This window comes from Cheilinus undulatus, linkage group 23 (genome assembly GCF_018320785.1).
Source record: "Cheilinus undulatus linkage group 23, ASM1832078v1, whole genome shotgun sequence".
NCBI classification, from domain to species: Eukaryota; Metazoa; Chordata; class Actinopteri; order Labriformes; family Labridae; genus Cheilinus; species Cheilinus undulatus.
The window spans coordinates 16,905,512-16,919,404 of NC_054887.1; the positions used below are offsets into that span (position 1 = coordinate 16,905,512).

The 13,893-nt window shown below is 40.1% G+C and overlaps 1 protein-coding gene across 4 annotated transcripts in view; it reads left to right on the top strand.

The window, feature by feature from the left end:
- cacna1c (calcium channel, voltage-dependent, L type, alpha 1C subunit) overlaps positions 1–13,893 on the top strand; it is a 285,780-nt gene that overhangs the window by 170,988 nt on the left and 100,899 nt on the right. For all 4 annotated transcript variants that reach the window (XM_041781270.1, XM_041781272.1, XM_041781269.1 and 1 more), the window contains exon 4: positions 8,158–8,297. In XM_041781270.1, coding sequence (XP_041637204.1) covers positions 8,158–8,297 — 140 coding nt within the window. The remainder of the gene's footprint in view (positions 1–8,157; positions 8,298–13,893) is intronic.

Here is a 13,893-nt window from a genome sequence, read left to right on the forward strand (position 1 = left end):
AATCACTGGAACAGGCAGAAAGTCCCAAGTTTACGCACACACAAGGATGCACACTACCAAACACAGACACAAAAAACTGGCGTGCACATTGTTGCACACACAGACACACAATAGGACGTCTGCATGCTGACAGAAGAGTAGTAATTAGGCCGATGTGCTGAGATATTCTTGGTACAATACTGATCAGTGTCATCAAATTTGTGTGTTCATGTATGTGTGCGAGGAAGAGAGAGACGGTGAAACAGACTGAGAGAGAGAGTAATGCTGCAGCACACAGTTTCCATGGTAACATTGGAGCCCATCTTGGTCTCTATGGTAACGTATGGTTGGCACCCACTGAGAAGATGAGAGAGAGATGAGGGGAGGAACAAGAGGAGGTGAAGACAGAAGTAAGGGATGAGGAGATACAGAGAGAGAGGACAAGAATTTGAAGAGTAGAAGAAGAAAGAAAAGACATCTTAACTTTCCAGAATATCAACAAAAGTTTTTTATGCAGCTCACAGATCTGGTTATACCTTCTTTGTCTGAGTTCAAACTTTTGCTAAGTCACTTGCTGATTCAGATTTACACTTTGTTAGATGTTCAGCAGGACACCAACATAAACACTTAAAGGAATCGTGCTACTCATGTAAATTCCAGCTGTGAATCACCTGTCAATATAAAAATCTATCTATCTATCTATCTATCTATCTATCTATCTATCTATCTATCTATCTATCTATCTATCTATCTATCTATATTCTCTCTTCACTATTATCCAGAGGATAGAAGAGTTTCTGTCGTAATCTGCATGTGGACGAGGTTTATTTACGAGCGTAAATAACAATCATGGATATCGCCAATAGCGTCAGGCGCTATGAGAAACATGCACGCGAGGAATGAAAAGGCCAAAAGGATTGTCCACCAGTTTATTGGTCCCTATGAATGAATGTTAAAATGATAAAATGATCATCAGGTGACCCGCGGATGGGCAGGCCAGACCGTCTAGGAACTGATCCTCTCCAATATTCATGGCTCACCTGCCCCCACACACCTGTGAGTGGGGGCAGGTTTGTGTGGGGGGGGGGGGGGGGGGGGGGTGTTAGCTGCTGTGGTGAGAAGATCAAGAGGGAGTTGGTGTGGACATGAAACTAACTGTTGCTGATTTTAACCACGTTTCCTATCGGTTTGTCACTTAGTAGCATGTTTGTGCGCAATTGCTGCAATCTCGCGCCGAAATCCAGCGCTCTTTGACCATCTCAGATGCAAAACAAGTGGGGCATCGGTTCATACACAACTTTAGAGGATAAATCAGTTGCATTGGAGAGCTCTCTCTCATGATACTGAGTCAAAGCATCCCAGCACATATTAGACCCCAGCTCTGACACAGGGAGGAGGGGCGGGGCTCTCTGGTCAGTGAGCTAATGGGTTTGCTTAGCTCTGGGCATGGAGACAGAGGGAACAAGCAGAAAACCAGGACTCAAAATAAATACATTCATGTAAACAAGATAAATAACATAAGGCTCTTTAGTTTGTTTAATAAAGGAACCAGGTAGAGACCTGCTCTGTAGGAAAGATATCCTTAAATGACTTCTGTTGTGATTTAGCGCTATATAGAAAATACAATTAAATAAAATTGACTCGACAATCAAGGGGGGTGGGGGTGTAGTTGAGGGGGCGGGGCACCCCCCTAATAGAATGGTAGAGGAAACACTGCAGTCTTTAATGAAGTATTTAAAAACACATTTTATTGATCTGTTTTGTTTCATTATGGGCTGACTTGTGAATGGATGGGTATCGAAACGGGGGTACAAAAAAACCTGGAAATCAATAAGGTTTTAGCTTATCAATATTTTTATCGTTATCAGCTAAAACATGAACCATCTTCCTCCCAAGTCCTGTGTGGATGCTGATGTTGTTAGTTTCTTAAGTTTTTATGCTTTCTGTGACAGATTTCCTCTGAAGCAACAAAGGTTTCATTCATTCATAGAATCAAACTTGCACAATATGAAGCTTAGCATAAGTTCATGCAGGACACGGAAGTCATATGCCCAGCCATGATCAGCTGACGGTCAGCTGATACTAATTATCACCTCCCAGCTCCCACAGACAATCACATCTCTTTCTCTCGACACAGCATTATATTTAAATATGCCGTATTTTTCTCTAGGGCTGGGCGATATGGACCAAAATGTATATCTCGATATGTTTTAGCTATATCTCGATATTCAATATATATCTCGATATATTCGTCCATGAAGAAGGAATATAAACAGATTCAGTTTTGAGTTAAATCCACATGAACTGCATACTGTCTTTTATTGAACCAGTTGCATAGGTTGACATGTTCATTAATTACATGAAAAGAAGTAAGAAGTAAATCTTTTCTCTGCAAAACAAAATACATATAGCTGTGCAAATAAGCAAAATGTAAAAAGAGATAATACAAAACACAAATAATATTTACTACATCTGACAACGTAGCTTTTCTCTGAGATTGGTAGTTCTTTCCATTAAAAGTGCTTTCTCTTGTGAACAGCCCCTGAGTCCTGAACATTCAAATATTTTGTTTTAATAAATAATGTAAACTGACATGGGCAATATAACAAATATGCCTCTCTGTGTTAAGCTCACAAAACAGGAAATATGTGCCCATTAGGGGCGCTGTTGTTGCAAACAAACGGCGACCAGGAAGAAAAGACGGCGTAGAAGAAGACGAAACCGGAACGTCAGCTCCTTCCGCCGGTCTTTTTTTCCACATAAACAATGAAAAAACACATAATTTACGCTGTCTTGGGGCTTCTGCTTTTGCAGAAGGCATTGTGAGCAGCCAGCGAGGCGGAGAGCTGTCCAGCATGTTGTTCTTTACACGATACGAATAAATCAGCACGGAGTACAACTTGTTGCTATGGCAACACAGGCGCCAAGCAAGGTACCAACATGTATTTGAGTGTATTAAATCACATATAAATCCGTATATCATTACGCTTTATGCCTCTTCATGCCTTTTAATCACAAGTTGGTCCTCTTTGTTTTCACACCTTAAACAAACCGCACCAGGGTTCACTTGGTAGCAGACTGAGACCCCTGTTTTCAAGCGGACCCCTGTGCCGCTGCTGCAAATGATGATGGAGATTCGTCGTGCTCGAGCCTTTAGTTGTGACTTGTTTTCAACACTCTCTACAAAAAAACATTAATTTGCTGATTGTCTGAAGACTTAAAACCAAACCATCTCCAAATGATAGAGCCACTATTTTTCTTCTTACCGACTAACTATTCGACTACACTCATTTTGTTAGCGGTCTCCATGTTGTCTCTCTGTTGTTGTGGTGAGAGGGGGGATCATTGAGTTTCGGAAAGTTTCGGAGGGGGAGGGAGGCGGGGAAGGACAAAGAGCAGCACAGAGTCAAGAGAAGTAGGCGAAATAGTGACTCGCGTTTAAGTATTTTAATGTAAAACTAATTATATCGATATCACGATATCGTCCCGTGTCATATCTCGTATAGAAATATATCGATATAAATTAAAATCTCGAGATATCACCCAGCCCTGCTTTTCACTAATCCCTGCTTGCATTAATGCTTATGTAACATGCTGCTACTGTTGCTGGGAAAACTCAACCTCCACCACCCCAGCCTACTCTTTTATTGCATAAAGCCGTTGCACCCTCATTTAGATTCATGCTACAATGCATTAATTGCTTTTGAACCAACTTTATCGGATTGAATACACATTGTCATAAATCTATATTGGGGTTTCTTTTGTTTTATTTGTTTGTATCACACTGGTTTAAAAGAAGGCCACTGTATTTAGACTGTATTTCAAAAGGTTGTGTTTATACGCTGAGTGGGAAAACATTGCTTTTATACATGAAAAAAGTGTCTTCATTAATGCAGTATATTCAGACTTTTATTGTGTTCGATAGGGGTAAAACAGCCCTAAGAACCCATCCTATTCAAAAAATTATTTTCTCTCATTATGATGGAGATCTTTTATTCTAATGTACGCAGTGACTTTAGTGCAGTGGCTGTTACTAGGATTTTTTCAAGAGTATGTAGGTCTAGAAAAAGTTGCTTAAAACCCTCCATTACTGTAGATAAAATCCTCCTATATGATGTTCATCCTTCGCTGGCTACCCACACTATAATGCACTGAAGTGTTGAGTCTTCTGCACTGTTTTTTCCATTGTGAGTAGTGCCTAATGCTCAGTAGTAGTGAGTGGAAACATGCATAACTTCACATTTAGTTTGAATAACATCTAAAAATTTGATTACATTTTGCATATTTAGATGGATCCCCACTTATCTTGTGTGCTGGTGTTTTTAATTTTTGCTCAAAACAGCTTCATGGTGATCCCGTCTTGCACACACACTAAACACACATGCAGAAGGTCATGGGGAATGGAAACATTGTCCGCTGAATGGTAGAATGTCGATACCATAATCTGATTGGCCTGGTTGATGGATAGGCGGTTTGGTTGACCTATCACAGTTAACTGAATTATTGCACCCACATACTCACCTTTCTGTCTGTCTCTCTCTATCTATCTCATCCATCCATCCATCCACCTCTTGTCCCTCAGTCTCTCATCTTTTCTGTCTCATTTCTTTCCAGTCACTAACAAGATTAGTCATGCCCCTTATGGATTTTGCCCTTTATGGGGTTTGTATGAACGGAAGGAGAGGAGGTAGAGAAGTGTGTGTGTTTGTGTGTGTGTTTGTGTATGCATCAGGCTGAGCTGCTCCTACCAGATGTTTTCTCTGTTTTATTCATCTGAGCGCCGCACTGTCTGCCTGTCACTAGCAGATACACTGCCTAGAAGTGTGTCTGCGAGTGTTTTAAAGAGGGGAAGATGGAGAGCTTTTGTGTATTGAGAGGGAGGATATTTGTGTGCTTTCACTAAATTAATTACTTCCTCGTAGACTATTATTCTTGTTATGTGTTGGAGGATGTGCAGATCTTGTGATGAATACAAATAAAAAAATCTCCAAACTCTGAAACTGATGCACACAAACAGAAGAGAGGACAGGTGTTTAATGTGTAAATAATCTTGAAAAAAAGTCTTGATCTTTATTTTAAACTGCAAACTTTTTTGCCCTAAATGCACACTGGATGGACTTGAATTTAAATGAGTGAAGGTTAGCTAAAACAGAGACGTGAAACAAAACAAAGCTTTCAGGTGCAAAATCCCTGGACCTAAAAATCAACTCTCTTTCAAGTTGTCGGTCCATCAAAATGTGCAAATCCTCTGTATTATTATTCACATCCTTCCTTCCACTGTCAAGCTTCTTGAGCATTTCTAAGTGTGGGAAAAACACTTCCAAATCCCAGTTTGTATGATAATCACATCATTAAAAACCTAATATCAAAGCATGATTCTTTTATCAATATCCAGAGGTGTCATATGGTAACAGCTGCTGAGAATACAATGCTATAAAAATCCAGCAAAAATAAACTACCACTTATACATTTACAGATGTGACAGTAAACCACAGCTGTCATGTGGCTACATCCATGACTGATTCTCATGGCCCAGTATATGTGAATGTGTGTGGCCTTAATGGCACTTTGACACAGACTCACTGCATACTGAGGGAGTTGTTTGTTTAGCTGGAGACACTTTAAACTCACATCTGCCTTAAGAGATAAAATCTTAATGCAGCCAATGTGTACATGAGCTAATCCAATACTAACATGTACTTAAAGCTTTGACAACACCTTTTTACCAACCCAGCTTGGGGCCAGTGACGTGCAAAGAAATTGCAGCTCCTTGAGTCAAATTTAGATTAGCTCTAGACTAAGAAACACTGTTAGATGCTACATAAGATTTTAGTTCATAAATGACTTTAGTGTCAATTTCTCTACATGTAAAAGCTTTTATGGCTGATTTTTAACAACTTATCTTTTTTAATCATATTAGCATCCGATTCATGCAGAAATTTGTATAATAGCATAATTAGGTAGTGAGGCATGGCTGTTTAGCCTTCCCAGCAAACAGCAACAACATACAGTGCCGCCTGTCAGTCAAAGACCTGTTTCAACCCTGTGACAAGACTGACTCCATGTTGAGTGGAGAAAGCATCTAATGTAGGGATGGCCACTAGCCTCCTTAGAAACCAGTGGATGACTTCATTGAGACTATGGCTACGTTCACACTGCAGGCCTTAATGCTCAATTCTGATCTTTTCTCAGAACTGATTTTTCTGTTTGCCTGTTCACACTGCAGTCAACTTCCAAAAGATCAGATACTTATCTGATTTAGAAACACAAGTGGCCTGAATCTGATTCGAAGAGTTCAGATTCAATGTGACATGTGCTGTTCACACTGTCAGAAAAAAGTCACGTGAGCAAAAATTCTGATTCAGGTCACTTTTAACTGCAGTGTGGATGTAGCCTCAGTGTACATTTTGTTAAGTCCATGGTTTTTACTAGCTGTTACATACATGCCATCTGAGTAAAACAACTTTAAAGATATCCATTTTTTAAGTGACAGCTTTATAAGATACTTGATAATGGCTTCACTGTAATGTTAAAAAAAATCTTATATTAAACACCCATGAAGTAATAAATAATATAAGATTAAATACAGAGATGATATAATGAATTACTTTGTTTACCAATGGGTAAATGCCTGAACAACACCAATGTTACAGGTGTAGAATGATATAGGGTTTCAGCCAAAATTGTGATGTTTGCATACGCATTGGTCACATTGCAGGATGAGCAGTGTTATCCATGGACCTTAATCTTATTGGACTGACTCTTCTGTTGTTGGATGAGTTGGTTGAGTTTTGTCTTGTTTGCGAATTAACTACATTAGAGTCTGTCTGATGAAAACCATCAGCAGGAAGAGAACTAAGTATGCAGTGTGTCTTTTGTGTCGATCGGGCTGCAGGTAACGCTGCTGCTGTCACAGATACACTCAAGGCAGACGCACAGTTATGGAGGTCAATCATGAGTGTATATTCCTGCTATCATCAGCAACTCCTAGTCCAACTCACCTCACCAGTTGTGCGCTGCAGTGTGTGAAAATCAGAAACAAAAAAAATCACAGTGTCAGTTTTCCAATATCATTCAGTCCTCATTATGACATAAACTTGCCTGCTTCCAACATCACTCCTATGACAGCGTCATGTCTTTGGAGGATTCTTTTCAAACTCTTTCAGCATGTGATGCTATTTTGGTAAGATCAGACTCATATGAAAGCACAGTCCCTCAAGCCTCAGGTTCAGCCGAGCGGTCCCTAAGGGAGGGCACTGGGAGCGGAGAAAGACCTGGCTGGCCTTGTGTCCCAAACCCCTGGCCCTGTGTGTGTGCATGTTCATGGGAAACAGTGGGAACAGGAGGAGCTGTTAGGACTAGGATTCACTGATACATTGATAGATGGAGCTAAATAAAGTATTAGATTTAAAATAATACATGGACCTTCTGGAGCCATGACATGAGGCAAAGAAAGTTTGTCAATAAAGATTACTCACCGATTAATATATCAGTGAGCCTGTTAGAGTAGATACTTGATTTACATTAGAAACTAACAGTTTAGAAGTTAACAATTATCTGAATGATCCTCTCTCTGAGTCTCAAGGCTGTTCTAGGACATTTCCCAGGACCCTTTTAGGCAGAAGTCATCTCTATGACAACAATATCTGTAGACCTCTGTAGTAGAAATGCTGCTTGTGTGTATTTGTGTGTGTGTGTTTTTGTGTAAACATGCACACATGCAAGCTTTCCTTTCTTTAGACAGTAGCCTCTCAGGACAGGAAGAGAGTGGCTTTTATTAAATAATCAAAATACTTTGATTGTGTACATGATTATGAGTTAGACAAATACATGTTCAAACATAAATAATCAAACACACACACACACACACACACGGAAGCCACACAAACGGCAGCAGAACAGCTTGTTCTGGTTGATAAAATCAGAGCAGCAGAGGAGGACGGAGCCTGCAATGTCGGCACTCACAAGTCACATACAAGCTCTTCATACCTGATAGGAGAGACTGTGAAAATGTTCATGAATGTAGATAATGTGTCTATGTCTGGATACTTGTATAGACCAGCCTTTTTTTAAAACAGTGTCAGAATAATGTGTTGTATCAGTGCAACAGCATCTACTCTTTATAACTTTTCTGCTGCTAAGGTAAATAACAGAGCTGTCTTTTGTGTGTCTCTACAGGAGCGTGTGGAGTATCTGTTCCTCATCATCTTCACGGTGGAGGCTTTCCTGAAGGTAATAGCATACGGCCTGCTCTTCCACCCAAACGCCTACCTGAGGAACGGCTGGAATCTGCTGGATTTCATTATCGTAGTTGTAGGGTGAGTAGCCAGAAAACACTCTGAAAAGAAAGCTGTGGAAAGTCTTTTAATGATCTGATAAGTCTGACATGAAGAGCAAGTCTTGTGTTGCCAATGTCGTCCAAGGTTTTGAAAACGTTAGCTAACACTTTTTAATCATCAGCACATCATTGGCAATTAATCAAAGTATCTTTGCATAATTACTGTCAACAAATGGAACTACAGCCAAGACAACTGGCAGCTTCAGTCTTATGCCAGAGGTATTCAAAGTGCTACACTCTGTCCCATTTCCAGTGGACACCTTAGAGTCGTCCAGAAACAGCAAGGAGGCTCAGCCTTCCACCAATATCTTCACTTAATCTTTGATAATAAAAATTAAGGCTCAGCAATTTATGAAATTTAGGTAAAACCTCTAATATTTCTTGAACCTCAAATGTGTGTCAAAATACCAGTTTAGCGCATTTTTTGTAGCAAAGATGTTGTGCTTTACAAAGTATGCAAGCATTCAAGTGCCATTATTTTAAATACTACAAAAAATTCTACTTTCCTTTATTTTTTTTAATCAAAAGGAAACTGACATGACAATGATCATTCTCTTGAATTAAACAATTGATATCTTATTTGCAATTTGATTCAAAATAATTGCAAATAGATATTTTTTCCAAATTGTTCATCTATCCAGCCATCATCTGTACTGCTTATCCCATTCAGGGTTGCAGTGGTAAGAGCCTATCCCAGCTGTCAGTAGGCGAGAGAGTTGCAGTGTTGACATATGGAGAAAAAGAACCATGCATACTCGCACTTGCACCTACGGGCAATTTAGAGTCACTAGTCAACCTAACAGGCATGTTGTTGGTATGTAAGAGGAAGCCAGAGTACTTAGAGAGAACCCACTCATGCAGGGAGAGTGCTAACCATGGGCCACTGTCCAGCCCCAAAACCATTCACCCCTGAAAAGCAGTTTCCTTTTTTCTCATCTCATCTCAACAGAAATTAAATTCAAATCAAGAGGCCTGTTAGGGGAAGATCTGCTCTTCTTTGTCTCCAGGTATAATCCTACTTATGCAGTCTGTGACTTTTATTAATATGAAAACACACAACCAAGTCAACTTTTAAAACAAGTTTTGCAATAAAACAATCCTCCTTCACTGCGGATCAGTTAAGCTGCAGCCTGCAGTGTATTGGTGAAGGCTAAACTGATTAGCTTGTTAGATGCTGATAGCAAAGCTCTGCTCTGTTTTTCTTTATCTTCAACTCAGCAACATCGCCCATCTGCTAAACCCTCTGTGCCTGTGGCCTGTGTGCAAGTGTGTGCGTACATGCTTGTTTGTGTGTGTGCTCTGCCTGCCAGCTGTGCTTAGTGTACAATATTGTGTTAGGGTAATGACACAATAGCCAGTGGACCTGACAGTTACATTAATGCCATAAAAATGGTCTAATTGACCGTGTGTTGTGTGATCGTTTGTTTGTGTGTCTCAGCCAGTGTTTGTTGAGTGCATGCTGGAGAAAAGGCAGCAAGAATGCCCCCCTCTGCCTGAAGGAAGGCTCTGTGAACGCATACTCATCGCCAGTGAAGTGTTCATTCACATTAGCCGTCACAAACTGAAAGTGGTTGGCTTCACCCCAAAGAAAAACACACTGGTACACACACACACACACACACACACACACACGCACCATCGGCTGGCATCAGTGTGCCAGTGCCCCTGGCATAAACACAACCTTTACCACTCTTGTGCTGTTATCTACCCTCTCTGTCTGCCTCTCTCTCTCTCTTGCTTGCTGTCTGTTTGTACTGAGGCTTCTGTTGTGCTGCAGTTTAATTTAATTGTGCATAAAAACAGTATTTTTGCTGTCAAGGAAATTTTTTTTTTTTTTACCTTGAAACAATGCTGCAAGAAGGTCAAGAAAGTCAAATACAAGCTGTAGTTTCTGAAAATGCAGGGTTTGCTGTCTTGCTCAAGGACACTTCAGGAGTGCTGGTGTTTGCTGTTTTGGGAGAATTAACCTAAATGGCCTTTTTAGACTCCCCCAAGGTTTTAAAAATTTCTCTTTGTCAACCCTTTTACCGTTTTTTATTTACAAGGCTGAAATAAAATAACTTCCCTAAAATAACCCAATATTCATTTCCCTTTGATGGCACTGAAACAAAGTAGAATCAGAGATAGTAAAAAAGGTTGAACGAAACCCCATCTGTCTGGAACAGCGTCTGCAGAATTTAGATCTCCCTGTACTGGCTGCAGTACATATCAGGACCCTGCCTCCTCTGTGTTAACAGATAAGAAATGGATAGTAATTTTTAAAAAATCAGATAAATTGTAATTATCACACTAATGTATTCCAGCTGAGAATTTTATTTTCACTTAGATATTAGATTAAAAAAAATCTAAGCCTGTGACATTGTGATTGACAGCTCTGCTAACAAATGAAGCTCCTGGCAGTGTCCTCAACAGGATTAGCCAAGTAGAGAAGGGATGGAAAGAGGAATCATAATGAAAACTAACACAAAAGTCACTGAAGTTTACAAAAATGTGTGTAAGCTCCTAACCAACACAACAATCTGTTCTACTGTGGACCATACCGACCTGAGTCTAAAGGTTTCATCAAGAAGTTGAATATGTATACTGGTTAGCTGAGGGTACGTGGTGTCTGCTTAAAAGCAGGTTTATGACAAAAAGAGGGTGAACAGCTGTTAAAAGGGTGCAGCTTAAAGGTGAGAGGAAAAATCGATACAGCATTGGAATTGGGGTTTTGCGTGGCGATATTTTACTGATTCACAGCTGCCAAGTATCAATTTTTTTCATATACATTTCTAATTTGTACTGAAGTCGATGAAACCAGAAAAACAAAATCAATTGCTTTGTCGGCAGAGGTGATAGAGCATGAGAACGTTCGTAAAGAAAATATGGCAGCACCAGAGAAGGACATTAGGAGTGCACCCCCTCGTTTGGATTTTTTAACTAGCAGGGCACAAACGAGATGGGCATGACTCATGGGGTTGGAAGGAGGGCAGCATGAAAATAAAATACTGCACAAAGACAACAAACATGACTGACTAAAGTGAGCTGAATATAGGCTAGACTTGGAGTCTTTTCTTACTTGATGAAACCTTTGATTAATAATTACTTTGTGGAGGTCAATGCAATTGAAAAATGGTATAAATCGCAGTATATCATCGTACGTGGTATCACAACACTATGTATTGCAGATGTTGAAAATCTCAATAATATTGCATCATGACCTAAGTATTGTGATAATATCGTGATAACATCCTAATCTGGGGCTGCTGATGATTCCCATCCCTAGTGCAGTTAGCCCCATATCTCATATCTCAGTACAAGACTCCTCAAGACTTTTGTCTCCCTTCATGGTCAGACGTGTAGTAGAAGGGCTAAGAAATTTCTGATATTGATTACCTCCAAACCAGGCAAATCTATCAGCTTGTGGGGAAACAAATCCCTTTTTTAAAGTGTAGGGGTTAAAATGATCATACTCAGTGTCTGTAAAATGTTGTGACGATAACCGCATCTTCAGGCCTAGCTTGCACTTTAATGTACTGACTTTTCTCTGTTCCCAGTGATTCCTTACTGGTGTTCTGCATTTCCTGTGCTTCACTGGAGCATTCACAGTTTTTGCAAGAGACCTCTTGCTTTTTTGTGAACAAATGCTATCCTTAAGTGTTTTTTCAATAAAAAGAGACACTTGAAAACAGCCATAAAGAAGATCTAAATCCCCTCACCTGAGTGTCTTAGTTTCCCCAGCCTAAACCTAACCCATCCTTTGCAACAGGGTTAGCAGATCTGTTCTGTATAAGAACTTTGGAAAATGGCACACAATGGCAACAAATCAAATACACATAACCTGCCTCTTTTTCACACACTCATGGCGTGCAGTTCCAGGAAATGTTTAGCTGCAGACACAGCGTTATGACTCTGTGTGTGCATGCATGACTGGTTGAGCCTGAGAGTGCTTATCTGCCAGTCTGCCTGTGTGTGACTGTGTGTGTGTATTTGTGTCTGTGTATAGATGAAAAGTGACAGAGTTTGCCCCCACTGAAATGTTCACCATATGGGTGAAGGAGCTTGTACCTGGTGGCGAGCAGCCTTGGAGGCCCACACATACACATGCACATGCTCAGATTACTGTTGGAGCCTCTCCTATAGCTTGCATGAACCTAATAGGATTAATAGATTAATAATAACATTATCTTATGGAAATGTAATTTAGTGGTGTAAAATAGTGGCAGTTCTGCTTTTAATTCATAAAAATTACAAATATTGTCAGTTGTATTTGTATGCCTTGACTACTCTGAAACCTTTGATCCCATTGTTTCTGTTGTGAACATACACACAGTCTGCTATCTTTAGTTGCGGATGTACACAAGCTATTATGCGGTGCTACATTCAAAGGCTCTAATTATCATTTAACACTCCACCATGGCAAAAGACTTGTGCTGATGGTGCAAAACTGGCTCCTCGACATGCTTTTCATACTGTGTTTCAAAGGCGTGCTTCCCACCGAGAGCGGGAGAGAGAGGGAGTAAATCAAATTGAGAGGGAGCCAGTGCGAAATGGAGAGGTTGAGAGAGAGAGTGAGAGGCAGAAAGAGGGCGATATGTTTTGAGAGGTCTTTTTCAAGTGGCCATTTCATCTATGCTAATTGATAATTCCCCATGACTAACGTGCCGCTGACTGGCCTTTGAGCCTCGCTAGCTGGAAAATGGTATTGTATGGTGATTTCTAAAGGATCTCAGAGACACAGAGAGGAGAGGGACAGTGATAAGCTCAGCTGGACGTACATAAATACAAGCTTTGGAGCAACTGACATCTAAAGAGATGTCTGTAAATAATCTAATAGGGGATAAAAGCCACCAAAAGGCAACAGTATTAACACATGTTTAGCATTTTAATTGAATACTTTATTTGCATTAATATGTGTATGTGCTGACATGGTCCAAGAACTGCAAAATATACTGTATGGTCAGTACCAGATCTTCAGACCACCACATGCTTATATACCATTCATGAGATGCACACCAACCATATGTGGGACAGAAAATGACGATTTATTGTGTTAGTGTTACTAAAAGTAGACTTTTAAAGACATATAACATGTTTGTGACTAGAATCCTACTAAACCACATTACTTAAACTGGGACTGACACATCTAGATAATGCAGTTTAGGACTGATTTACTCTTGCATGTGTTCATGCAGTGTTTCCCACACATAGGCTATACTTGGCTGTGCCACCCAGGTTTATTTACAGCCAACCAAGTGTATTTGCCAACCTTTTTCTTTAATCTTGATTGTATATGATCACCATTTGTGTGTACGAGAGAGATATTCATGGAAGATCTCTTCCATAAATGCACCAGTTGAAGTGGGCCAGCTCATGTTGAAAACTATGCTATTGTTCCAGCATTTTTTCTGATGCTCCTTGCACCTTCCAACCTCCTTTCAACCTTGATGCACTTCCTCATCAACAATATGCCTCCATACACAAGGCTCACCTGCTATGATTAAGGAATATTGAGTGAAACATTTCAGTAGACGAGGGATGCTATTTGAGCGTCACTACATAATCAACTGTTTAATGAATACTGTCAAAAGAGCAGA